This window comes from Tamandua tetradactyla, chromosome 16 (assembly GCF_023851605.1).
Source record: "Tamandua tetradactyla isolate mTamTet1 chromosome 16, mTamTet1.pri, whole genome shotgun sequence".
Taxonomy (NCBI): Eukaryota; Metazoa; Chordata; class Mammalia; order Pilosa; family Myrmecophagidae; genus Tamandua; species Tamandua tetradactyla.
In genome coordinates, this window is record NC_135342.1 from 66,621,290 (window position 1) to 66,647,123 (window position 25,834).

Consider the following 25,834-nt stretch of genomic DNA (forward strand, 5'->3'; position numbering starts at 1 on the left):
CTATTGTCCTCTGATAGATTGGGTGCATCTTTCCATCATACCTTCCAAAGAACCTTCTCCTGCGTCATCTACTGGACCACACAGAGCCTCAGGGAGTGTAATTTTCCTGGGCTGCTGCAACATGTGCATGGCAAAACTGGGGGTGGTTAAAACCACAGAAATGTGTTGTCTTACACTTCTAGAAGCTAAAAATATAGTATCAAGGTGTCGGCAGGGCTATGCTCCCTCTTAAACCTATAGTGGAGAATCTGTTCCATACCTCTCCCCTGGCTTCTGGCTGTTGCTTGCTGGCAGTCCTTAGCATTCTCTGCCTTAGCTGTCACATGGTATCCCCCCTCTGTCTGTGAACAAATTTCCTCTTCTCATAAGGATGCCAGTCATACGGATTCGAGCCCACCCTAATCCAGCTTGGCCTCATCTTAACTAATGACATCTTCAAAGATTCTGTTTCCAAATAAAGTCACCTTCATGGGACTAGAGGTTAGGATTTGACCATAACTTTTGGTGGGAAACAATTCAATCCACAGCAAGGAGAAAGGCCAAATATGTGGTCCCCAGGCAGCTCTTAACAAATCACCCTCCATGCCTTAGTGAGCCTTGATATAAAATTTAGACCATAATTCCTTCTCCCTAACAACCCCACAGGAAGCATGTGATGAAATATTGATGCTGCAACAAACTTCTAGGCTGCAAAGAGGACATCCTGTGAAAATAGGAATAGTAACAAGCACATTACATTGACGATTCAGCATAACTAACCTGTGCTCATTTCCAGGTTTTGGAGCGTGAAGAATCTTTGATAAAATTACAAGCAGACTTTGCTTCTTATAAAGCCACCCACAGATATCCTCCTGCCTCCTCAGAAGAGTGTGAAGACATCAAAAAGGTAGAAGAGCGTTTGCTTATTTGTGCCTGGTGGAGTTGGGCAGAGCTGGGTTTGATTCTGGGTTTTTCTGCTTTCTGTTTGCGTCCCAGGTTGGCCCTGTGACAAGGGTATCGTCTATAATGTATGATAACCCCCAAAGAGCATATCTGGCGGCATTAGATTTGGGGATTGAGCGTTGGTGTTGCACATACTACTTAATCCCCTTCCAACAGCGGATTGCACCACTGTCCCCAGAACCTAAGGCAGTGCCTGCCCCACATTGTGTGCTCCATTAATGACCATGTATCACAGGGAGGGAGGTGTTTTGGTTTGCGAAAGCTGCTGGAAAGCAGCAGGCCAGAAATGGATTGGCTTTTACAAAGGGGATTTATTAGGTTATAAATTTACGGTTCTAAGGCCATGAAAATGTCCAAATTAAGGCATCAAGAGGAAGGTACCATTTCAGAAGAAAGGCAGCTGGCATCCAGGGTTTCTCTGTCACCTGAGAAAGCTCATGGTGACTTCTGCTGGTTCTTCTCTCCCAGCTCCTGTGGGTCCTTCTTGTTTCCTTTCTTAGCTTCTCTAAACTCTTGCGGCTCTCTTAAAGGACTCCAGGAAGCAGAATAAGACCCACCTTGAATGGGCTGGGTCACACCTCCATGAAAACACACTGAATCAAAGATCCCGCCCAATAACAGGTCTGCCCCTCACAAGATTAGATTAAAAGGACATAGGCTTTTTTGGAGTACATAACAGATTCAAACCAGCACAGGAGGGTTGGCTTCTTATCTACACATTCTGTGTGAGCATAAGAAGTCTACCATATTCTTTCTTTTATTATTATTTTTCTCTTTTTTAATTAAGATACAATACACAAACTGTAAAATTCACCACCTAAAGTGTACAATTCGGTGGTTTTTAGCCTATTCACAAGGTTGTGCAACCATCACCACTATCTGATTCCAGGACATTTTCGTGACCCCAAAAAGAAGCCCCATGCCCACTAGCAGTCGCTCCGCATTTCCCCTTGCCCCTATCCCCTGCCAACTACTGATCTACTTTCTGTCTCTGTGCATCGGCCTGTTCTGGATATTGGGCATTTTAGAAAACATTCTGCCCTCGCAGCCTCATCCCAACCTGCTCCTCTTTCCTCTGCCAGATACTGAAGCACCTGCAGGACCAGAAAGACAGCCAATGTCTCCATGTGGAGGAGTACCAGAACCTGGTGAAGGACTTGCGGATGGAGCTGGAAATGGTGTCAGAGCAGAAAAAAAACATCCTGAAAGGTAAGCCGCGGGCTGGCGGGCTGCAGTAGGGGAGCCAGAGGGAAGCCACGGCCCTCCTCTGAGCGAGGAAGGCAGAACTCTGCCTCATCCTCCCACGCAGACATGATGAAGCAGGAGCTGGAGCTGCACAGGCTGCGGGAGGAGACCTCTGCCCAGCTCGAGAGGAAGGAGGAGGAGGCCTCCAACCTGCAAGGGCGGCTGCAGGAACTGGAGCTGCAGGTCACCGGGAACAAAAAGCTCGTTTTGGAGAAGGATAAGGTATGGAGAAGAGCTTCCTGATCGGAGACTCCAGGGGGAGACAGGAGGTGTCCACTCCATCCCTCAGTGAGCGCTGGCTCTGCAGATCTCCAGCCAATGCGCTAGCTTCGGGCAGCATCGACACATACCCACTGAGACTGTGGGCTTTGCAGACAAGACATGATTCTGAGCACTTCTTTGGTATTTCTTATAGCCCATCAGAGCCAGAGGCCATCAGAGATGTTGATTCTTTAAGAAAGCGTTTCTTCCCCATCCCTGCAAGGTGGCAAGAGAGTTTGGGACACATTTACTTGCATCATTCCCTTATACTTTTGTTTATGCTTGATCATGAAGGGAGATGTTGCAAAATAATTTGTAGCTTAATTAATAATCTCAAGTGAATTTCCTTTTTTTTAATTACAAATAATCTTATGAGTATGCAAATACGGCCATTTGAAAGTGTTAATTGTACCCTAGAAGGTATGCAGTTCCGAGCATAAATCAAGCTCCTGGAAAAAACTAGAAATGGAACCAAGAACAGCAAACAATGTGATATTTGTAGTCAGCGCTAATACAACTCTGAGTTTTTATCAGAGCTCTTAAAAATTATCTAGTTGATTGACTGGCTGCTCATTAAAACTTCCTGTTTCAAGACATAAAAGAGATCCACCAGTCAAAACAGAGGCATTTGGAGAGATGATAACAAGAAACAAGAAGTCTGGATAAACAGCTTTGAGTCATTCGCATATTCATTCAACAAAAGTTTTTGAGCACCTATGATATGCCAACCACTATCCAAGGTACTAGGAATATGACAAAACATGCAGAATTCCTACTCTCATGGGGCTAACATTCTAATGAGGGAGACAGGCAGTAATTGAATCAACAAAATAATAAATGATACAATATCAAGCATTGCTAAATTCCTATAAAGAAAAATAACAGTAAGAGGATAGAGAGTGGGGAGGGCAGCTTGGTGGCAATTTTATACAGGACGCAAATGGAAAACCTTTCTGCTAAGGTGAGATTTGAAGGAAGTGAGAGAACCTCCCTTACAAAGATGTCGAGGAAGAATAATCCAGGGGAGGAAATAGCAAGTGCAAAAGCTGCAGGGTGGAAGTCTTCTTGGAATGTTCCAGAAAGCCAGTGCGGCAGAAGCAGGCGGTGGGGGACAGAGTGAAGTCGGTCAGGTAGACCAGATCACGGACATCTGGGGAGGTTGTTTTAAGGACTTGGGCTTATTTCTGGGCGAAATGGAACCCTATGGCGGGTTTTGAGAAGGTGAGTAACGAGGTCTGACTTGAACTTTCAAAGTACACCGCCTGTGAAGGGGACGGGGCTGGAAGCGCAGCTAGAAAGATTACACTATGCAGGCGAGAGATGAAGGTGACTTGGAGGCCAGTCCAGCACATCTCTGATCAGCTTCATCCGGCCACTGCCCAGGCCTTCATCAGCACTAATGCTTTGGTCTCTCCAGGCCCTCCAAGAGAAAGAAGAAATGCTGCACAAGCTAGAGAAGGAGCTGGCACAGGTTCAGAGCACCCTCAAAAAGAAAGAGTTGGAGTTGGGGAAGTGGCAACCAGGGGCCATGGAACTTGAAACACCCATGCGGGAGGTTCATCAGAATAAGTACAAGATGGAGAATGGGGCCCTGCGTGCTGAGGTCCAGCAGCTGAAGGACAGCCTCGAAGAGGCCAAACAACAGCACAGACAGGCTGGTGAGGCACCCCCAGCAAGCAGCTTCCCCTACCACACTACTAATCCATGGGACTGGAGCAACTCCCTCCTCTCTAAATTGCTACCATCCCCTTCTCCAATTTCTCCACCCAGACCTGATCGCGATTTCATCTTGCATTTCCCAGCAGTTGCCACCACCCTCATGAACTCTTTCGCTCATGCTCAACCTCACCTCTATTCTGAAGCCCTCACCAAGTAACAGGTTTGGGAAAGTAAAATGCTGGTCTCACATGCCCACATCTTCTCAGTAGATGCACATGGAGATCCTCTTGCTTCCTCAGCACAGAAAGAATAGGGCTCTGTCCTTTGCTTCTTTGCCCTACATTCCTTTTCCAGGACCTTCATCACGCAACTCGCCTCTGCCTTCTCTGGTTTTAAATTCCCTCTCTCTCTTTCTTACCTCTCTTCTTCACAGCTGGCACTGTGGATAGTGTCCTCTCCTTTCTGCTGAAACTGCTCTCTCAAAGATCACCAATAACTTCTTACCTTAGTACAGAGTTTCTTTTGGGAGTAATGAAAATGTTCAGGAATTAGGTAGGGGTGATTGTTGTGCAACTTTGTGAATATACCACAACCCACTAAACTGTACACTTCATAAGGTGTGTGAATTTATGGTATGTGATTTACATCTCTATTTCTTTTAAAATTTCAAAGGCTGGGCTTCCATCTTCTCTCTCCTCTTGCTCTGTGAGTCTGACACTATCAGCCACGATGCCTCAACACTTGTGTCTTAGCTTTGGAGACACAGCAGGGCCCTCATTCCTCCACATATCTCAGCATTATTTTCCCTTTCCCTCCTGCTGACTATGGTTGTCCATCCCCTAAGCCTCCATCCTCTACACTTTTCCTAGTCCTCCACACTCATTCTTTGGTGAGCACCCCTTTTAGATTTCTCTGCAGGTGTCTCCAGCACCTAAAGCCTCAGCTCTGACTCCACCCTGTGGTCAGGGCTGTCTTTGGAATAGCTCCAAGCTTGGCAAGCCACCTTCTCCTCTAACTTAACATTCCTGAAATGGAACCTGTTATTTTTCCCCACTAGAACACATTATCCTCCTCCATTCTTCTTCCGAGGTATATATTTCTGTAGTGTCCCCATCCTTCTTCTGGTATCCCAGGCTTGGAAACCTGGGTGGAGGAAGTGAAAAGGAGAGTAAGGTTTAAAATAGAAACTAATGTAGCAATTATGGGATGGGAGGACATATTGGGTGCAGGGGAATTCCAGTGAGTAACTTACTTGAACGATCTTCCCCTCACACGCAGTGGAGGCAAGACTACCAACTGGAAGAACATTCAGGAGGTCTCCAATCTAAGCCGTTTCAGTTTTCCTAAAGCATTCTTTCCTTGATGTCAGGCCCCTGCTCAAGAACCTATTGTCGAGTGTGAACATTTCTCTCATGCTCTCCAGGTCCCCTAACTTGTCCCTCTAACACATCCACTCACTCAAGTCTGTTCCCCACCACTCCTTTCCACTTTCTGCTTAAACGACCTCTTCCCCATCCTCTTGCCACAGGTGTCCTCATTCCCTGCACTGTGCTTTCACTCTAACAATTCTCCCGACCTGGAATTCCCTTCCTCCTTCTTCCCATAGGGTCCAGCTCAACTTTTGTTCTTCCGTGAAGCCACCCCCAATTGTTCTAAGCCACATTGGCCTCTTGAATGTCTGATTGGTGTGAGTTTACTAGAGAAGAAGTATTCTCTATTTCAGGCAGGCTGGGATGGCTCCCTCAAGCAGACTCACTGAGGGCAGGGATCAGTCACTGAGTACAAGATGAGGCCCTCAGGAGATACCGAGCAATTTCTACCGATTTTTAAAATTTTAGTCAAGAAGGGCTCCACAGCTATGGGTAGTCAAAGGAGGGACAATTTTAACAGCGCTCCTTAGGCGTGATAATGAAGTGGAGAGAAATGAGGACACATTGTGAATTGAAGTAAGCCACAAAATGAAAGAACAGGTTTTTCAGCTGGTCTTTTTTTGAGAATCTGATCAGCAAGAGCTTTGCACACACTCCTTCCTCACGCGGATATGCCCTGACTCATCTCCTGTCTTCTACAGCTCAGCAAGCAGCCCAGTATAAACAGCAGGCCATTCTGGCTGAGAGTAACCTAGAGGAATCCAACAGGAAACTACAAAGCTGGATTTCCCTAGAAAAGAAGAAGTCAGATACTATCCAGGAGCTTCAGAAAGACCTTCAGAAGTGTCAGAAGGAGTCCTCGATGACTAAAGAAGAGCTAGCATCCAACAGGTACCAAGAGCTTAAGCCCAGGCAGGACTGTCTGTAGACAGCTGTCCAGGAGTGGGATAGCAAGGACTCCACAGGGGCCAGCTCGATGATCCATCGATATAGGCACCAGAGTCTGTCTTGTTGTTTCTGGTTTGTCATGTTGCTTTAGGAAACAGATAGAGACGTTGACATCAGAACTCTCTGAGGCCAAGAGGAAGTTCGAAAGTGCAGACAAAGTAAGGAAGCAGCTTCAGAAGACAGTGGCTGAGCTGGAAACAAAGTTGAATGACACCCTAGAGCATTTGAAGCTCATCCAGCACCAGGTATAAAGGGCAAGTAGTCAGCTAGCCCAAATGTTTCCTCTGCTTAAGATGAAATATATTAGTCTTTATTTGGAAAGATGTCGCCACCAATCCCCTGTAAACTGACTGTCTAGAACTTGTGTCCGAATGCTAAGCCAGCCAATCAGTGTGAGTTCCCATGGCCCATGAAAAGTAAGCAGCCTATCAAGGGTTAAGCTTAGAAGTAGTTAAAGGACAGTGTTGTTCTTTCCAGAGTTTGTAAACTATCCCTGTCAGTCGATTCGAAGTCTTTAATCTTTGAATTATTCATTTTGTGTTCTTTTCTAAGATTTTTAAAAACTTTCTTCGAAGAGGTTTTTATGTGGAAATATTTGGTGGCAAAGTGGGAGAGAGGCTGAGGCTGTGGAAGTTGGATCTGTCAATAAAATAAATTGGTATATCTAATTGAACAAAGAGAAAATGTTGCTGAACACCAGAAGAAACTTAGTCATATAGGCTATATAACTATGGAATTGTCTTTGCATTTATTTCAGAGATTCTCCATGTGCAATTGCCTATAAGGTTTTTTTCCCTCCCACATATGGTTCAATCTAAGATGATCTTTCAGCCCAGTCTTTATTTCCTCAGAACAGGGAGCAAGCCTCCACCAAAAGCAATCTGGAAGATGAGCTTCAGGAGGTAACAAAGTTATTGGAGGAGAAACGGGAGCAGTTGAAAAAGAGCAAAGAACAGGAGAAGCTGCTGGAGAAAGAACTTGAGGCATTCCAACAGGAAGAAAGAAGGAAAGAAAAGATGGTGAGTAAAAAAATGCCGGTCAGGGTCAAAACTCCAGGGCAGGACATGAACCCAGCCCGGCTTTGGGGATGCAGAGATAACGATGTTTAGACCTCAGGAGAGAAGGGAGGACCTATGTGGGAAAGCGGAAAGGTAAGGAAGAGGAAAAAGGAGGACTCAGATCCCCCAGGGTGGAGAACAGAGCTCTGCGTGAGAAGAGGAGGTCTGCAGGACCCTGAGGTTCACACCTCTTGTCTGGACTTTGTTCTTTAATGGGAGAGCAGGCAAGGGAGAACTTGAGAAAGTTGGAGGAAGAAAAAGAGAATCTCCGAGCAGAGCTGTTGCATTATTCTACACAACTGGAGTCCTCTCTCAGTAGACACAGCAGCACCCAGCAAGTCGTCCAGGATCTGAACAAAGAGGTGAGTAGAACCTATGGGGGTGTGAGGGGCCACCTGAACCCTGTGACCTTTGGCCTAAATCTGCATCCATCTCTCTCTTCACCGCAGAAATACAACTGACCATCCCTCCTTAAAGCAGCTTTGCATCCCTCCGAGACGTGGGTCATCCTTCAGCACCTGGTGCTGAGCTATAGGAATGCTTTCTCCACATGGGGAAGCTTTCATTTGCTATCTGGTGGGGCCCCCAGACTATATGGCCTTCAGGAGCAACTCCTCCAAAGTTGCATTTTAGACCAGAGTTGAGTGAGTCACTCATTTGGGGCAATTTACTAGGGAGCACTTCCCAAACTATTCCCAGGACACAAAAGGGGGTTGGAAAGGAAGGTGGTAACTTTGTTATACAAGTAAGGATGCTAATGGAGTAAATCCGACCTGTGCTAGGCACCGTGCTTAAATTCATTTATCATTTATTGATGCATTGCTTGTGTCCTTTGTATACCTTCTATCTGCTTTACTCCCACGAAGAAAACTACTACTATCATCCCCCATTTATAGATGAAAGAAAAGCTGAGGCTCATAGTCACTAATGAGTAGAAAATGAGTGGTTCAGTATTTGAACCTGGAGCATCTGGCTCTAACACTTGTTCTCTTTCCCCTTCAACATGAACAGTGATAAATTCTTGAGCCAAATGCTTTCCATCTCTCCAGGCAAGAAACAAACATAGTATCAGGAAGATGGTCTATTGGGTTACAACCATTTATCTCCCTTATGAGACCAAGCAGCACTGATTCCTTCATAATGTAAAAGAAAATTAATCCTAAACTACTATGACAAGACTAAGTATTTAAGAGACAGCATAAGGACACTGCCCAATAGAACTTTCTATGATGATGGAAAAGTTCTGTATCTGAGCTGTCCAGTATAGTAGCCACTAGCCACATGGGACTGGTAAATGCTTGGAATGTGTTTTAATATAACTAAGGGATTAAATTTATAATTTTAATTAATTTTAATTTTATTTAAATATGAGTAGCCACATATGACTAGTGACCACCGTATTAGGCAGCACAGGTCTAAGAAATTGATGTTTCTGAAGTTTTGTCACCCTGGGATATAAGTCTTTTCTTTAGTGTGATCCAAAGTTGAGATCTGAGTCACTCCGATCCTCAAGGATCCTCCCTGAATATAAGGGATACTGCCCAAGTACTTATAATAGCCCTAATGTCCCATTTGTAAAAACAAACAAACAAAAAAAAAGGCATGTAACTGTGAATATAGAAGCATAAGTTTCAGAATTCCTTTGATGGGACTCAGGAGGCTGGAGGGTTTCATGTGTGTAAACACGTGCAACTTTTTCAAAGCATATATACCTGGGTGATGTGATGGTGGCTCAGTGGCAGAGTTCTCACCTGCCATGCCAGAGACCTGGGTTCAATTGCTGGTGCATGCCCATGCCAAAAAAAAAAAAAAGCATATATACCCCAAATATAGTAAATTTTTTTAATTAATTGAAACAGCCATTAAAAGAGATTTAGTTTTGCATTCTAAAGTGCACTCCCTTTAATCAATTTCCTATATTTTAATTCAGAAATTTCCCATATAAGTCAGGATAATATATCTTGAGATCCTTCCATCTCTTTGATTCTGGAACATTTTTCCAGTACATTTTTAAGTTATTCACTGTTAATATGTAGGAAAGCTAATTTTTTTATATGTTCATTTGTATTCAGGCATTTTAATTCATAAGTTATAATGGTTTTGCAGTTGCTTCTCAGGAATTGTCTAGGTTGATGATTTGCAAGCAACAAGAGTTTTCTAAACCTTTGCAATATATATATATATATTTTTTTAAACATGGGCAGGCACCGGGAATTGAACCTGGGTCCTCGGGCATGGCAGGCAAGCACTCTTACCTGCTGAGCCACCGTGGCCCGCCCCTTTGCAATATTTTTAATTAATTTATTTTTCTTGCCTTATTGCATAGGACTACCTTCTGTATAGTGTTCATTAGCAGCAGTGTTAGCAGGCATCTTTTTCTTGCCATTAACTTTAATGAATGCATCTGTTTCAGTAGGATGCTCTCTGTAGGTTTCTTGTTCCTACCTTACCAAGCCTCTACAACTCCTCAATTACTAAGAGTTTTTCATCAGTATGGTTGTTGAATTCTATCAAATACACCTTTTTAGAAACCACTGAGATGATTTATTCATCTTCCTCTTTAAGTCCATAATGTGGTGAATTAAATTACTAATTATTTCTTATTTTAGCACACCCTTGCATTCCTAGTATGAGTCCCAGTTCTTCAACATGTATTACTCTTTTAAAACAACAACACTTGGTACATTCTAAGATGTGAAATAAGACTAGTATGACTGGAGTGCAGTGATAAAGGGGGATGTTGGTAGAGGATGACAGTAGAAAGGTAGGCAGAGGCAGACATTGTAGGCTCTGTTAAGAAATATGTGTCTTTATTCTAAGAGCGATAGAAAGTCATTGATGGGATTTCCTCAAAGAGGTTGGGAAGATGATTTGATCTGATTTAATTTTTAAATATAGCTCTGACAAATGTGTGAAAATGGGTTGGGGAAAATGGTGGAAGTGAGACCAGTTAGGAGACTATTGCAGTCCAACCTAGAGTGATGGCAGTGAAGACAGAGTGAAAAAACTCAGGATGTGTTTTGTTGATAGAATTGAGCAGACCAGCTGATGCAATGAATGTGAGAGAAAGAGAAGAATCAAGGATAACTTAGTGGAACTCACCTATAAAACCATCTAGGCCTAATGCCTTTGGCAGGGGAGGGAATCAATCTTTTATTAAAACTTCTTGATTCTGTGATTTATATATGTCTATATATAAAGGAATTCATTATCTCTCTCCAAACTAAAGTAGAATAAATTTAGAAAAATGTATAATAAAGCATTCATTGAGCTCCTGGCATCATTGTGATTTTTTTTCACAATGCATCTCACATTCCATGGTGTCATTTCTCAGTTCAGCCACCACTTTCAAGCATTTACAGTGAATTCTAGTTTCTCCCAAAACTCCCCTGGTTTACTGGGAAGACTCAGCCTGACTCCATGCTTTTCATTAATCCCAAGAAAAGAGGCATTCCTAAATTTAGAAGACCACATTATTTCATCCTTAGGAATAGTGTCCCCCCTTGGGCATAAAAGGGGCATAAAATATAGCACTAGGAGTCCAATCTAACATTTTTCATCTCACTAATAACTAGGGTCAAAGTTACTCTAAATTCCATCTGGCAAAGTAGTAAACTTCAAGGACTGAGCATTGACTAGGGAAAAAGCAATAAAACCCAAAAGAGTGTAAATCTGTGTGTTGCCACATGAGGATGCAGATGTGCTAGATTACCAAAGAACAGAGTCAAACATATAAATTCCTAAGGTCTGTCTCCTGCTTCCAGACTTAGATATCTGTCTTGGGCTTAAGTATGAGACAAAATAGTTAATTATTCAGCATATTCATAACAACTCATAGTTGTATGGTGATTTATACCTTACAAAACTCTTTTTGGATATATAATCTCATTTGAGCATCAAAAGAACTCAGTGAAGCAGCCAAAATCATTCCAATTTTTAGATTAGGAATCTGAGGTTCAGAGAAATTAAACATATGAGAGAAGCAAGATCTCAGCCGAAATCCTCTGACTTCAGATCTCAACCCCCTTTAAACTATACCATGAGTGCTCATTAAGAGTATGATGCAGACTTAAAGTTTTAAACACACTTCTGCCAGAAATATGCATTTACTTCATCCCTAATTCTAAACATTGCCCAAGGTAATATTTGATTCCTTAAAAAAAAAAATCATTGATCAAAAAAGAAAAGCAGGGCGGGCCGCGGTGGCTCAGCGGGCAAAGTGCTTGCCTGCTATGCCGGAGGACCTCGGTTCGATTCCCGGCCCCAGCCCATGTACCAAAAACGGAGAAACAGAATACAATAAAACAAGCAAATGTTTAAAAGATGTTTCCCTTTCTTCCTTCCTTCCTTCCTTCTATCCTTCCTTCCTTCTCTCTGTCTTTCCTTAAAAAAAAAAAAAAAAAAAAAAAAAGAAAAGCATTTACTGAGCACCATGTGTCATGCCCTGAGCTATAGGTGATGAGGATACAGTGATTAAGAAAGCATAGGCTTTTCTCCGCCGGCCTGCCGCGCGGCGCCCACGCCCCGCAGCAGCCGACCCGCCTGCCCTCCTTCTCCCCTCTTGCCCCTCCTGCTCCGGCGGCTCTCCAACCACCACGGTGCCCTCTTTCCCCGCCTTCACCGGCTCCTCCGCCACCAGCCTCGACAGCCTTGCCGCCCTCACCTTTCCTCCTCCAGAACAGCTACTGGGGGAGTGGAGATAATACAGAGCAGCTCCCGGAGCCACGACGGAGATCAAAGGGACAGTGTACCCCATCCTGGAACGGCTGACTGTCTGGGAGAACCAGCTCCGGTGAGAACACCGAGGGACGCGGGCTTTCCTGGGCGGGACGGCAAGCGGCCAGAGTCCCTCCCTTCCTCCTTCCCAGGCCAGCTGGCAGAATTGGGCAGGCGGTCCCCTAGGCCACGGCGGCTGGCGTCCCCACCACGCGAGGCCCCCCAGACCAACTGAAAGAGTTGGGTCAGAAATCCCCAGACTGCGGAGAACGGTGACCAGGGGGTCCCTTCCAAACACGTGACTCCCCGATCCGCCTGGGAACAGTGCACTCTCCCGGGCTGCGACAGCTGGCACCCTTCCGCCACGCTTGGTGCCCCGGGCCGACTAGGAAATTTGGTCGGGCGCTCTCACGTGCTGCGGCGGCCGGCGACCCTCCCCGCGTTTGGACCCCCGGGCCGGCTGGCACTCTTCCAAGACGCTTCGGCTGCCAAACCTCCCCTACGGCGAGAGTTTTCCAGAGTTAAAGGACCCACAGCAACTTTTACTGGTGGATCCCGTAGACAAACGTGTGCCACAAGCGCCACCTACTGGGCAGGATAAGAAAAACAGAACCCAGAGATTTCGCAGAAAAATCTTACAACCTGTGGGGTCCAACACTCAGGGAAATCTGACTAAATGCCCAGACGCCAGCAGAAGATAACGGATCACGCTCAGAAAATTGAAAATATGGCCCAGTCAAAGGAACAAACCAATAGTTCAAATGAGATACAGGAGCTGAAACAACTAATGCTGAATATACGAACAGAAATGGAAAACCTCTTCAAAAACGAAATCGATAAATTGAGGGAGGGCATGAAGAAGACATGGACTGAACATAAAGAAGAAATAGAAAAACTGAAAAAACAAATCACAGAGCTTATGGAAGTGAAGGATAAAGTAGAAAAGATGGAAAAAACAATGGATACCTACAATGATATATTTAAAGAGAAAGAAGATAGAATTAGTGATTTGGAGGATACAACATCTGAATTCCAAAAAGAAACAGAAACTATTCGGAAAAGAATGGAAAAATTCGAACAGGGTATCAGGGAACTCAAGGACAATACGAATCGCACAAATATACGTGTTGTGGGTGTCCCAGAAGGAGAAGAGAAGGGAAAAGGAGGAGAAAAACTAATGGAAGAAATTATCACTGAAAATTTCCCAACTCTTATGAAAGACCTAAAATTACAGATCCAAGAAGTGCAGCGCACCCCAAAGAGATTAGACCCAAATAGGCGTTCTCCAAGACACTTACTAGTTAGAATGTCAGAGGTCAAAGAGAAAGAGAGGATCTTGAAAGCAGCAAGAGAAAAACAATCCATCACATACAAGGGAAACCCAATAAGACTATGTGTAGATTTCTCAGCAGAAACCATGGAAGCTAGAAGACAGTGGGATGATATATTTAAATTACTAAAAGAGAAAAACTGCCAACCAAGACTCCTATATCCAGCAAAATTGTCCTTCAAAAATGAGGGAGAAATTAAAACATTCTCAGACAAAAAGTCACTGAGAGAATTTGTGACCAAGAGACCAGCTCTGCAAGAAATACTAAAGGGAGCACTAGAGTCAGATACAAAAAGACAGAAGAGAGAGATATGGAAAAGAGTGTAGAAAGAAGGAAAATCAGATATGATATATATAATACAAAAGGCAAAATGTTAGAGGAAAATATTATCCAAACAGTAATAACACTAAATGTCAATGGACTGAATTCCTCAATCAAAAGACATAGATTGGCAGAATGGATTAAAAAACAGGATCCTTCTATATGCTGTCTACAGGAAACACATCTTAGACCCAAAGATAAACATAGGTTGAAAGGGAAAGGTTGGGAAAAGATATTTCATGCAAATAACAACCAGAAAAGAGTAGGAGTGGCTATACTAATATCCAACAAATTAGACTTCAAATGTAAAACAGTTAAAAGAGACAAAGAAGGACACTATATACTAATAAAAGGAACAATTAAACAAGAAGACATAACAATCATAAATATTTATGCACCGAACCAGAATGCCCCAAAATACGTGAGGAATACACTGCAAACACTGAAAAGGGAAATAGACACATATACCATAATAGTTGGAGACTTCAATTCACCACTCTCATCAATGGACAGAACATCTAGACAGAGGATCAGTAAAGAAATAGAGAATCTGAATATTACTATAAATGAGCTAGACTTAACAGACATCTATAGGACATTACATCCCACAACAGCAGGATACACCTTTTTTTCAAGTGCTCATGGATCATTCTCAAACATAGACCATATGCTGGGTCACAAAGCAAGTCTTAACAAATTTAAAAAGATTGAAATCATACACAACACTTTCTCCGATCATAAAGGAATGAAGTTGGAAATCAATAATAGGCGGAGTGCCAGAAAATTCACAAATACATGGAGGCTCAACAACACACTCTTAAACAACAAGTGGGTCAAAGAAGAAATTGCAAGAGAAATTAGTAAATACCTCGAGGCGAATGAAAATGAAAACACAACATATCAAAACTTATGGGACGCAGCAAAGGCAGTGCTAAGAGGGAAATTTATTGCCCTAAATGCCTTTAGCAGAAAGGAAGAAAAGGCAAAAATGCAGGAATTAACTGTCCACTTGGAAGAACTGGAGAAAGAACAGCAAACTAATCCCGAAGCAAGCAAAAGGAAAGAAATAACAAAGATTAGAGCACAAATAAATGAAATTGAAAACATGAAAACAATAGAGAAAATCAATAAGACCAGAAGTTGGTTCTATGAGAAAATCAATAAGATTGATGGGCCCTTAGCAAGATTGACAAAAAGAAGAAGAGAGAGGATGCAAATAAATAAGATCAGAAATGGAAGAGGAGACATAACTACTGACCTCACAGAAATAAAGGAGGTAATAACAGGATACTATGAACAACTTTACGCTAATAAATACAACAATTTAGATGAAATAGATGGGTTCCTGGAAAGACATGAACAACCAACTTTGACTCAAGAAGACATAGATGACCTCAACAAACCAATCACAAGTAAAGAGATTGAATTAGTCATTCAAAAGCTCCCTAAAAAGAAAAGTCCAGTACCAGACGGCTTCACATGTGAAGTCTATCAAACATTCCAGAAGGAATTAGTACCAACTCTCCTCAAACTCTTCAAAATAATCAAAGTGGAGGGAAAACTACCTAATTCATTCTATGAAGCCAACATCACCCCCATACCAAAACCAGGCAAAGATATTACAAAAAAAGAAAACTACAGACCAATCTCTCTAATGAATATAGATGCAAAAATCCTCAATAAAATTCTAGCAAATCGTATCCAACAACACATTAAAAGAATTATACATCATGACCAAGTAGGATTCATCCCAGGTATGCAAGGATGGTTCAACATAAGAAAATCAATTAATGTAATACACCACATCAACAAATCAAAGCAGAAAAATCACATGATCATCTCAATTGATGCAGAGAAGGTATTTGACAAGATTCAACATCCTTTCCTGTTGAAAACACTTCAAAAGATAGGAATACAGGGAACTTCCTTAAAATGATAGAGGGAATATATGAAAAACCCACAGCTAATATCATCCTCAATGGGGAAAAATTGAAAACTTTCCCCCTAAGATCAGGAACAAGACAAGGATGTCCACTATCACCACTATTATTCAACATTGTGTTAGAAGTTCTAGCCAAAGCAATTAGACAAAAAAAGAAATACAAGGCATCAAAATTGGAAAGGAAGAAGTAAAACTATCACTGTTTGCAGACGATATGATACTATACGTCGAAAATCCGGAAAAATCCACAACAAAACTACTAGAGCTAATAAATGAGTACAGCAAAGTAGCAGGCTACAAGATCAACATTCAAAAATCTGTAGCATTTCTATACACTAGTAATGAACAAGCTGAGGGGGAAATCAAGAAACGAATCCCATTTACAATTGCAACTAAAAGAATAAAATACCTAGGAATAAATTTAACCAAAGAGACAAAAAACCTATATAAAGAAAACTACAAAAAACTGCTAAAAAAAATCACAGAAGACCTAAATAGATGGAAGGGCATACCGTGTTCATGGATTGGAAGACTAAATATAATTAAGATGTCAATCCTACCTAAACTGATCTACAGATTCAATGCAATACCAATCAAAATCCCAACAACTTATTTTTCAGAATTAGAAAAACCAATAAGCAAATTTATCTGGAAGGGCAGGTTGCCCCAAATTGCTAAAAACATCTTGAGGAAAAAAAACGAAGCTGGAGGTCTCGCGATGCCGGACTTTAAGGCATATTATGAAGCCACAGTGGTCAAAACAGCATGGTATTGGCATAAAGATAGATATATCGACCAATGGAATCGAATAGAGTGCTCAGATATAGACCCTCTCATCTATGGACATTTGATCTTTGATAAGGCAGTCAAGCCAACTCACCTGGGACAGAACAGTCTCTTCAATAAATGGTGCCTAGAGAACTGGATATCCATATGTAAAAGAATGAAAGAAGACCCGCATCTCACACCTTATACAAAAGTTAACTCAAAATGGATCAAAGATCTAAACATTAGGTCTAAGACCATAAAACAGTTAGAGGAAAATGTAGGGAGATATCTTATGAATCTTACAACTGGAGGTGGTTTCATGGACCTTAAACCTAAAGCAAGAGCACTGAAGAAAGAAAGAAATAAATGGGAGCTCCTCAAAATTAAACACTTTTGTGCATCAAAGAACTTCATCAAGAAAGTAGAAACACAGCCTACACAATGGGAGATAATATTTGGAAATGACATATCAGATAAAGGTCTAGTATCCAGAATATATAAAGAGATTGTTCAACACAACAACAAAAAGACAGCCAACCCAATTACAAAATGGGAAAAAGACTTGAACAGACACCTACCAGAAGAGGAAATACAGATGGCCAAGAGGCACATGAAGAGATGCTCAATGTCCCTGGCCATTAGAGAAATGCAAATCAAAATCACAATGAGATATCATCTCACACCCACCAGAATGGCCATTATCAACAAAACAGAAAATGACAAGTGCTGGAGAGGATGCGGAGAAAGAGGCACACTTATCCACTGTTGGTGGGAATGTCAAATGGTGCAACCACTGTGGAAGGCAGTTTGGCGGTTCCTCAAAAAGCTGAATATAGAATTGCCATACGACCCAGCAATACCATTGCTAGGTATCTACTCAAAGGACTTAAGGGCAAAGACACAAACGGACATTTGCACACCAATGTTTATAGCAGCATTATTTGAAATTGCAAAGAGATGGAAACAGCCAAAATGTCCATCAACAGAAGAATGGCTAAATAAACTGTGGTATATACAGACGATGGAATATTATGCAGCTTTAAGACAAGATAAACTTATGAGGCATGTAATAACATGGATGGACCTAGAGAATATTATGCTGAGTGAGTCCAGCCAAAAACTAAAGGACAAATACTGTATGGTCCCACTGATGTGAACGGACATTCGAGAATAAATTTGAAATATATCATTGGTAACAGAGTCCAGCAGGAGTTAGAAACAGGGTAAGATAATGGGTAATTGGAGTGGAAGGGATACAGACTGTGCAACAGGACTAGATACAAAAACTCAAAAATGGACAGCACAATAATACCTAATTGTAAAGTAATCATGTTAAAACACTGAATGAAGCTGCATCTGAGCTATAGGGTTTTTTTGTTGTTGTTTTTTACTATCATTACTACTTTTATTTCTTTTCTCTATATTAACATTTTATATCTTTTTCTGTTGTGTTGCTAGTTCCTCTAAACCGATGCAAATGTACTAAGAAACGATGATCATGCATCTATGTGATGATGTTAAGAATTACTGAGTGCATAGGTAGAACGGTATGATGTCTAAATGTTGTGTTAATTTCTTTTTTTTATTTTTATTTTTTTTTATTTTTTTCTTTCTTTCCGTTAATAAAAAAATAAAAAATAATAAAATAAATAAATAAATAAAGCATAGGCAGCTTCCTGCTTTCATGGTGCGTCAAATCTAGTGAAGCACATCAAGAACTAAGTGAATCATCAAAAACACCAATGAGATGTTGAATGATGTCTCCTAACCTAGAATTGGATTCCAAATCTTTATGAAAGGTTGTGGTACTTCCATTACTCCTTGTGTTTGGGGACATGCAATAGAAGGGGAAATGTGGGGCTGGGGGAGAGGAGCAGAAGAGCCTAGAAAGGGCAACTCTTCCATTTTCAACAGTAAGGTGAAGATGTGGGAGTTCTGACCAACTCTTCTGCAGGTTAGGGCAGCAAACACAGAACCCAGGTGTTGTCCGATTCCTTTGGACCCAGCGAATGCCTCCATGGCCATGAGCTGGAAGAGTGACAGTGATGTTCCCCTCCTTAAAGATATCCCAGCAGAAGGAAGCTATCATGAATCTGCAGACCCAGCTGAACAAAGCTGTGCAGAAAGAGAAGCAGTGTCTCCAGAACACGGTCAGTAAAGATGCCTATGAGGAGTTATCATTTAAGGCAACCACCTGCCAAGAGGACCTGAAGCAAGCTCTGGAGAAGGTGGGGGCCCCCAACTCTCGTGCGCATGACTGTTCTCCTTCAGAGAAATGTCAGGGTAGTACCAGAGGCATGGCGGGTGGGGGGGGGGCCCACATGGCTGGCTGTCACCAAGGCCATCTGCACACCACACATGGGCTGGAATTTCAGTCCAGAAAAGGCATGCTTCCTCCTAGTGAGGTTTTTTTTTTTTTTGCTTGGTGGGGGTGGGGGGTGCGGAGAGCAAAGATGCAGGCCAAATCTAACAAGTCTTTCTGCCCATGGATGATCCAGAGCCTAGATGGTTAGGGAAATCCCTGCCCCATCCTTGTGCTCCAGACTTCTTACCTGGTTTATCAATCCATGAAAATGAAAAGAGAATAGACTGAGTGAGCCGGGATGGAAATGCAAAAAGCACAGTCATTGTCACCTCCCATCCCCCTCTGGGACACTAGACTAGGCAACTGACTGCACCAGGACAGGCAGAGGATAGAAAGGGGTGCTCCCCTCCCCATCCTCGGGACTTTGCTAAGTCCAGGATGGACGCTTCTCTACCTCGGACTCAGCAAAGAGGGTCAAAGGGCTCTGACGGCCCCGCTCAACACCTTTGTCTTTACTGCAAGCTCAATCGGGTGGCCAAGGAGACAAAGGACCTGCGCCGAAGCTTGATACAGGCTCAAGACAAGAAAGCTCAGCTGGAGGATGAAGTCGTGGCTTATGAGGAAAGGATGAAAAAGCTCAATACGGAATTAAAAAAACTCCAGGGCTTCCACCAGCAGAGTGAGGTGGAGGTGAGGACCATCCAGGGCCTCAGGCTGCCTCTTGCCAGGACTTCCAACTCAAGGCCCACAAGGTTGCCTCTTGCACCCAGAACCATTTGCCATTAAGTCATTCCCTTTGGCTCCCTCCACCTTGAAAGTATTAGGCTGAGAAAGCAACGCTCAGAGCAGGTGCGCCCTCTGCTGGTCACTGGGAATAAAACACCCCTAAAGATTTTCCCAAAGCAGAGAAAAGTCCCTCTAGACGGTCTCATCATGAGTCCCCTAGGGTCAAGGATGGCAAGCCGGGGTCCCCCCTCACTTGGCATTTCTGAGCAGGTACATGCCTTTGACAAGAAGCTAGAGGAGATGAGCAAGCAGGTGCTGCAGTGGCAGAAGCAGCACCAGTGTGACCTCAAAATGCTGGCAGCCAAAGAGGAGCAGCTCATGATGTTCCAGGTGGAAATGGCCACTCTGAAGGAGAAGCTTCTTGCAGAAGAGAAGGAGGTGCGGGTGCTTCTCAGCTTCTTCAGTTCCTCCAGCTAATCAATTCATAGAATTAGAAAGAGGAGGGTAGTGTGGGGGAGGGGTTGACTAGGATGGAGCAGGTAGAGGGAAGGTGCAGTGGGGGTTGAGGTGCAGCAAACAAGCACGTTCCACCACCACCAAAGTGCTGCAGCCCTGGGTGGGGGTGGGAATGCCTTGGAGCAAGGGAGCAAGGCCCTTTAGGCCCCAGCGGTGTCTCAGCACTTCCCGTGGCTTTGTTGGTAGAGATATTCTGCAGAAAGAAGGCCCTGTCCCAGAGAAGAGACAGATGTCATCTCCCTGCCAGGTGCATAGGCCTGCCCTGATTTACATAATCTGCTGATTGGTCCCTCTCCAGAATCCATCCTGACCCTTTCAATAACCCCAGACCCTGCAGTAGAATCTGCTGAGACACCTACGGGGCGGTCCCCAGGCCCAGCTTTCTGGCTGCTAACCTGTGTCCTGAGCAGTGAAGCTCAGGGCAGGAGGCTACAGGACATGTGTGCAAATTAGAAAAAAGATGTCCCTTCCTCAAGATATTTTTCTTCTATCTGTGAGAAAATTGATTTAATATCCTAGCTTTTTTTAAAGAATACGCCACTTTTTTGCCTTCAGCCTCCAAGTCATTATTCTAGATGCACAAATCTACTATGCATCCATTTATCCTGCTGTAAAGGCAGCCTCCTCGGGGACGACACCTCTGGGTGGCACACAACCTGCACAACTGACATCCAGGATGGCAATTCCAACTCTGGCCTAGTGTCTTGTCAAGAGTTGGTTTTCCTTCTCTCAGAAGGAGAGAACAAGCCCAGCTCGGGAGCTGGGAGGTAACAGGGCCGTGCCCTCCCCCCTTACCATCTCCCCTTCTCGTACCAAAGCCCTGCTGCTTGCCTCACGTGGATGTCCTTCGAACCACCCAAAGGCCTGTGCCCAAAGACACCTGTGGGCTCCACCAAGAGAACGATCAGATTGTGTCCAACATGCAGCATTGGACAAAAGAGCAGAAGTAAGTAAGGAAGGAAAAGAGGTAGGCAAGATCCCATGCGCTGGCCTAAGGTGAGGAACCACACGTTCTCTCACACACACTGCCCTCCTGGAAACTGATCTGGTCTCAGCCAATGCCCCAAAGTTTGGAGTAAGATGCAGAAGGGCTTGACTCTTCAAGCAGTGCTGAAAAGCCCTAATGATTCAGAAATTGGCCACTCTCCCAGAGGGAAGGGTCCTGTTTCCTTTTCCCAACCAAGGATCCAGGTTCACTGACTGGATCCCTTGAACTTGATCCCTTGAACTCACCTGGGGATCGCAGTGATTTTGTGTAACAGTTAAGAGCAGAGTCGTCTTTACTGCATGGTGCTGGGGAGCCTCTAGCCCTGGGAGCAGGCTGATGAATGGGAGGGGAGGGGCCCAGCAAAAAGCCTTGCTGAGAACAGCCAGTCCCGTTCAGCCAGCCTGTGATCTTGTTCACAGGAACCTGGGGAACCGGCAGCTCTTTTCTCTTGTGGATTTTATTACAGGCTCACCAATGAGAAACTAGGAAACAAACTCCGTGAACAGGTCAAATATATCGCCAAACTGACGGGTGAAAAGGAGTAAGTCATCCCACGACACCCGGGCTACTTCTCTGCTCCTGCCTTCTTCGAATCAAGGGTTCAGCAAGGAGCCAGGGCTGGTGTTCAGATGGGATATGTGGCTCTCACCCCAGGAGAGACCGTGTACTTTGAAAAGCCCCCTGATTTCACACATCTAACTGTGTGACCTTGGGCATGTCACTTTACCTCTTCGTGCCTTAGTTCCCTTGTCAACAGTATAAAAGGGGTTAATGGACGGCCTCCCATTCTCACTTTCTGTGACTGTCAGAGGTCAAGAGCAGTGAGAAGGGAACAGCTCTGAAAGGCAGCCTGTGTTAGAATCGGTGCTAAGCTGCTGTAACAAAGAGATCCCGGAATGAAGGTGCATAGAACTTTTCTCTCTTCTTGGCATGACCGGAGGTGAGCAGTCCAGGCTGATGGGGTCCCTCTGTCCTATGTGGTCATTCAGGGACCTCGGCTCCTTCCACTTGCTCACCCTCCTCTGTGGACTTGCTGCCTCTGAATCAGCCAAGCTGCATCGGCCAACAGTGGAGTCTGGGGAGGAGTGGTCAAGTCTGAGGATGAGGGTAATAGTGTGAAAGTTTAAAGCGAAGATGTTGGAGGTGGTGTAGGAACAGGCAATGGCAGGGCCCAGGGCGCTGACCACATGCTTCATGGCACATGGGGAGGGGCTGAGTTGGGGTTGCTCATGAAAACGTTGGCCAACCAGTGGCTGTCCCTGACCTGCATCTCAGCTGGATCTCAGCGCGCCTGCACTACACGTGCTGTGCCCCCGTTGGGAAGCTGAGTTCTAGGCTTTGACTTTTGGAAGGAATATCTGAGTTGGGAGTGGAGGCGAGGATGAGACCACTGCGAGGGAGGAGGCCAAGCTGCTGAGAGGCCAGGATTCCCATAAACTGTCTAGAGGACAGTGGAGGCCCCGAGGGTGCTGACGGAAGTGGCACCAGAGAGAGTGGTGGAGAGTCAGGACATGGTGGGCAGTGCTAGGACCCTGCCTCCAGCCCCAGGGGCACGTGGGGTGTCCCGTCATGTGAGGGGCTAGAGGGGAAGGGTGTCTTCAAGGCCAGAAAGCTTTGTGAAGAGCTAAAAGGTCACGCATATATTTACAGAAAAGAGGGCGAGGATGAAGTCTTTATTTGATTTCCTCTGGAAAAAACCATGAACTTTTTCATTAGGATAGAAACATTTTCTGGAAGGGTTTGTTTAACTAAAGAAAAGTTGTCAGACTCTAGAGGTAACAGAGAATTTCAGCCTTTTTCCTATGTTATGGTGCCAAGTTCCAGAAAGTTGTTTCACAAAGGACTCATTATTGAGTTTGATGCCATTTCAATGAAAGCCCTCTTTTAATAATAATAATTATTATCATTATATTATTCATCCCAGCCAGCAGATCAGGCTTGATTGCCCCTATCTAGCAGATGAGTAAACAGACCCAGAGAGATGCCACAATGGGTCAGAAGGACTAATGTTTCTCCATGCCAACCCCAGGCCAAGGCTTCTTTCCCTGGACACACACGGGTCTCCATTTCCATGGCACTTGTGCAAGGTCCCCACCTCTGAAAAAAACCGGGTGACCCTGCCTTCTTTCCCAGGATACCTTTATCTGTCTTTTCCAGCAGGGAAGCAAGCAAATAAAGCAAGATCAAATGCCCACCTGTCCCTCCTGCTCCTTCCCACAGCCACCTCCAAAGTGTAATGGCCCATCTACAGCAGGAAAACAAGAAGCTGAAATGTGAGATAGAGGAGAGGGAGCTGAAAGCCGGGCACCCCAGGATATACAGCAAAACCCCAGGCCCGTGCAAACTGGAGCCCCAGCCCAGAGAAAGGAAGGTGTGCGGTGCCTCGGGCTGGAGGCTATTACCCCAGGACTTGGGCCAAAGAACCGAGGTTGGCAAGTTCGTAGGGACGCCCCACTTCTCAGGTATGCCCCCTGCTTGTCTTTTTCTACTATGAAGTTTTCTTTCTTAGTCCCATGTGTCAAAAAATACCAACAGTGTGATGTTCTATTTCACTGGATTGGGAATTCAAATAGGGAACTGAAAGCAGACCTCACGTGAGCTCAGTTATATGCCTAGTCACTCTTGACATCAAAGACAGTTGTTTTCTCATCAGTAGAGGGAGGAGTTCCCATCTCAGAGCCTTTGGGTGATACCCAAGCACCTCACATTTCAAATTCCCTCAGCCCGGTCCCTTTGGGGAGTGTGGGAACAAAAGAGGAACAAGGCAGAACAGACATCTTCTCCTTGTGTGTCCTGAGGAACCAGCAAAAATGCCTCGTTCCCCCGTGCAGTTGGGGCCACCACTACCTTTCCTGGAAGGAAGATGCCCCCTGCAACAGCGCTGCAGAATTTCTCAGTCCCTGAGGAAGCACCTCACTAGTTTCTCCTCAAATCATCCTTTCCTCCCCGTGCCCCCAGGTTCCTCATACTGCTAGAATCAGCATCTTGCCCTGAACATCATTTCCACGCATGGTTGTCAGAGGACCAGTGAGTTCCCATCTCTCTCTCTCGACCTAGATCAGCTCTTACCTGAATATGTCAAGGTCCCAGCCTGTTTTGCAAACTGCTAACACTTTTTTTTTTTTTTTGAGATTTGCCCATTTCCTGTGATGGAGTGAGCCTTCGAACCGTTCTACTATCTTCAAGTCCAAACTCTAAAATAAAGACGTGAGCACAACCATCCTGGTGAGCTCCTGTTGCCTCGCCAGCATCTCAGCCCCCTGAAGCTTCCAGCAATGTGGTCACCCCTGTTCTCTCCAGAGTCTATAAAAAAATATGGGCCCCTTTCACTTATGTAAGGGAGCTAGAATTCCCAGAGCAAACTTCTGGGTTATCTATGAGTTTTTAAACCAACAAGAGATAAATAGTCTCTCTTTTTTTCTTTTTTTTTCCATCTCTATCTGTAATTAAAAAAAAAAAAATTCTATAAACCTCCCAAAGAAAAGCAATCCTGAGATCCAAAGAAAGGAGGGAAATAAGTGATGTATTTTCCAAGCAGAGATGGCAAGATAGCCATCTGCTTTCTGCCTGGCCACCATCTTCCATTTCTCCTTTTAACAATTTATTTTTCTCCCCAGCCAGCTCAATACAAGTAAAATTCCATTATAACAAACCTAAGGACAGCTAAACTATTTTATTGTAGTAGGATTTTGTTAAACTGAGTACACGTCTAGAATTCATATTTCTGGTCTGGAGGAAATTGAGAGAAATAGCTGCTAGGGCAAAGTAAGAGAAAGAAATGAAAGAAAAAAAGTTTGCATATCTCTGGAAATAGGAAAAGTGGAAGAAATGGCACTGATTGGCAACGATTCATAAATATTCTTGCCTCCCTCCCCAGCCAAATGAAAAACAGTAAAATTCTCCACTAATATCAGCGTCACCTAGGATGCCCTCCCAGGACGTGGAAAGGGCAAGCTCTCCAAAAACGTGGAGTGAATAGGAGCAACAGGCTTAGTGTATCTGGTGGTCTTTGCTGTGATGGTTGTTGTCTGCATGTGCTCTTTTGACTATGTTTCCCCCACATTTGGTTTAGAATAGGGGTATATTTTCCAGGGGAAAAAAAAATACTAATTAATTGCTTCCTAGCTCTACCAGTGGCTGGGCCCATTCATTTAAACAAAGATTCAGTGTCATTAGAATCCCCAGTACAGTCTACTAAAAAGGCATCTTATCTTTGTAATTTGCACCAAAAAAAAAAAAGATTTCATATATATTGGGCAACGTGACATCTGTTTACTTTGAATGTTATGCATTTTCACAAAGTTGTCTTTCACTTCCTGTGGGATAATTTCACCAGAGCAAAGCAGGTAGAGAGCAAAGGGGCTGTGGAGTCAGAGAAGCGTTCCTATGTCGCCCAGCCAGCTAGCTTTGAGAACCCAGCCAGGCAAGACACCTGACCACGTAGGATTTACAGAAATTACTTTCTGTAGAGACAGGAGGAAGTACAGGGGAGTTGAGTGTTACCTGCCTATAACTTTTCAAGAAATAAAGAAGAGAGTTCCTAAAAAATAGTTCGGACAGCTTATATTAAAAAGAAATATACAATTACAAAGATGAGACTTAGCCAAGGGGATTATAAAGAAAATCATTGCTTCAGCCATCCAGGAAGGCTGTCATTCAAATTCTGAGAACTGGGTGTCACTGAATCTTTTTTTCTGGCAGATCCTCTTTTACCAACCCAGAGAATAATTTTTCTCTC

The 25,834-nt window shown here is 43.9% G+C and overlaps 1 protein-coding gene across 8 annotated transcripts in view; it reads left to right on the forward strand.

The window, feature by feature from the left end:
- PMFBP1 (polyamine modulated factor 1 binding protein 1) overlaps positions 1 to 25,315 on the forward strand; it is a 50,932-nt gene extending 25,617 nt beyond the window's left edge. Inside the window, exons 6-20 of one of the 8 annotated variants that reach the window (XR_013163653.1) lie at positions 776 to 886; positions 2,025 to 2,151; positions 2,252 to 2,409; positions 3,866 to 4,106; positions 6,179 to 6,368; positions 6,517 to 6,670; positions 7,277 to 7,444; positions 7,708 to 7,845; positions 18,625 to 18,789; positions 19,389 to 19,556; positions 19,863 to 20,030; positions 20,295 to 20,355; positions 20,927 to 21,054; positions 21,563 to 21,637; positions 24,055 to 24,109. Coding sequence is in view for 5 of the 8 variants with exons in the window: in XM_077132893.1 (XP_076989008.1) it covers positions 776 to 886; positions 2,025 to 2,151; positions 2,252 to 2,409; positions 3,866 to 4,106; positions 6,179 to 6,368; positions 6,517 to 6,670; positions 7,277 to 7,444; positions 7,708 to 7,845; positions 18,625 to 18,789; positions 19,389 to 19,556; positions 19,863 to 20,030; positions 20,927 to 21,054; positions 21,563 to 21,637; positions 23,317 to 23,558; positions 24,228 to 24,307 (2,313 nt within the window). In the remaining 3 variants the exon portion in view is untranslated. Of the gene's footprint in view, positions 1 to 775; positions 887 to 2,024; positions 2,152 to 2,251; positions 2,410 to 3,865; positions 4,107 to 6,178; positions 6,369 to 6,516; positions 6,671 to 7,276; positions 7,445 to 7,707; positions 7,846 to 18,624; positions 18,790 to 19,388; positions 19,557 to 19,862; positions 20,031 to 20,294; positions 20,356 to 20,926; positions 21,055 to 21,562; positions 21,638 to 23,253; positions 23,559 to 24,054; positions 24,124 to 24,227 lie in introns of those variants that run through there. The other 7 variants (XR_013163651.1, XR_013163652.1, XM_077132895.1 and 4 more) reach the window with 7 other exon arrangements.
- Positions 25,316 to 25,834: the final 519 nt, after the last annotated feature.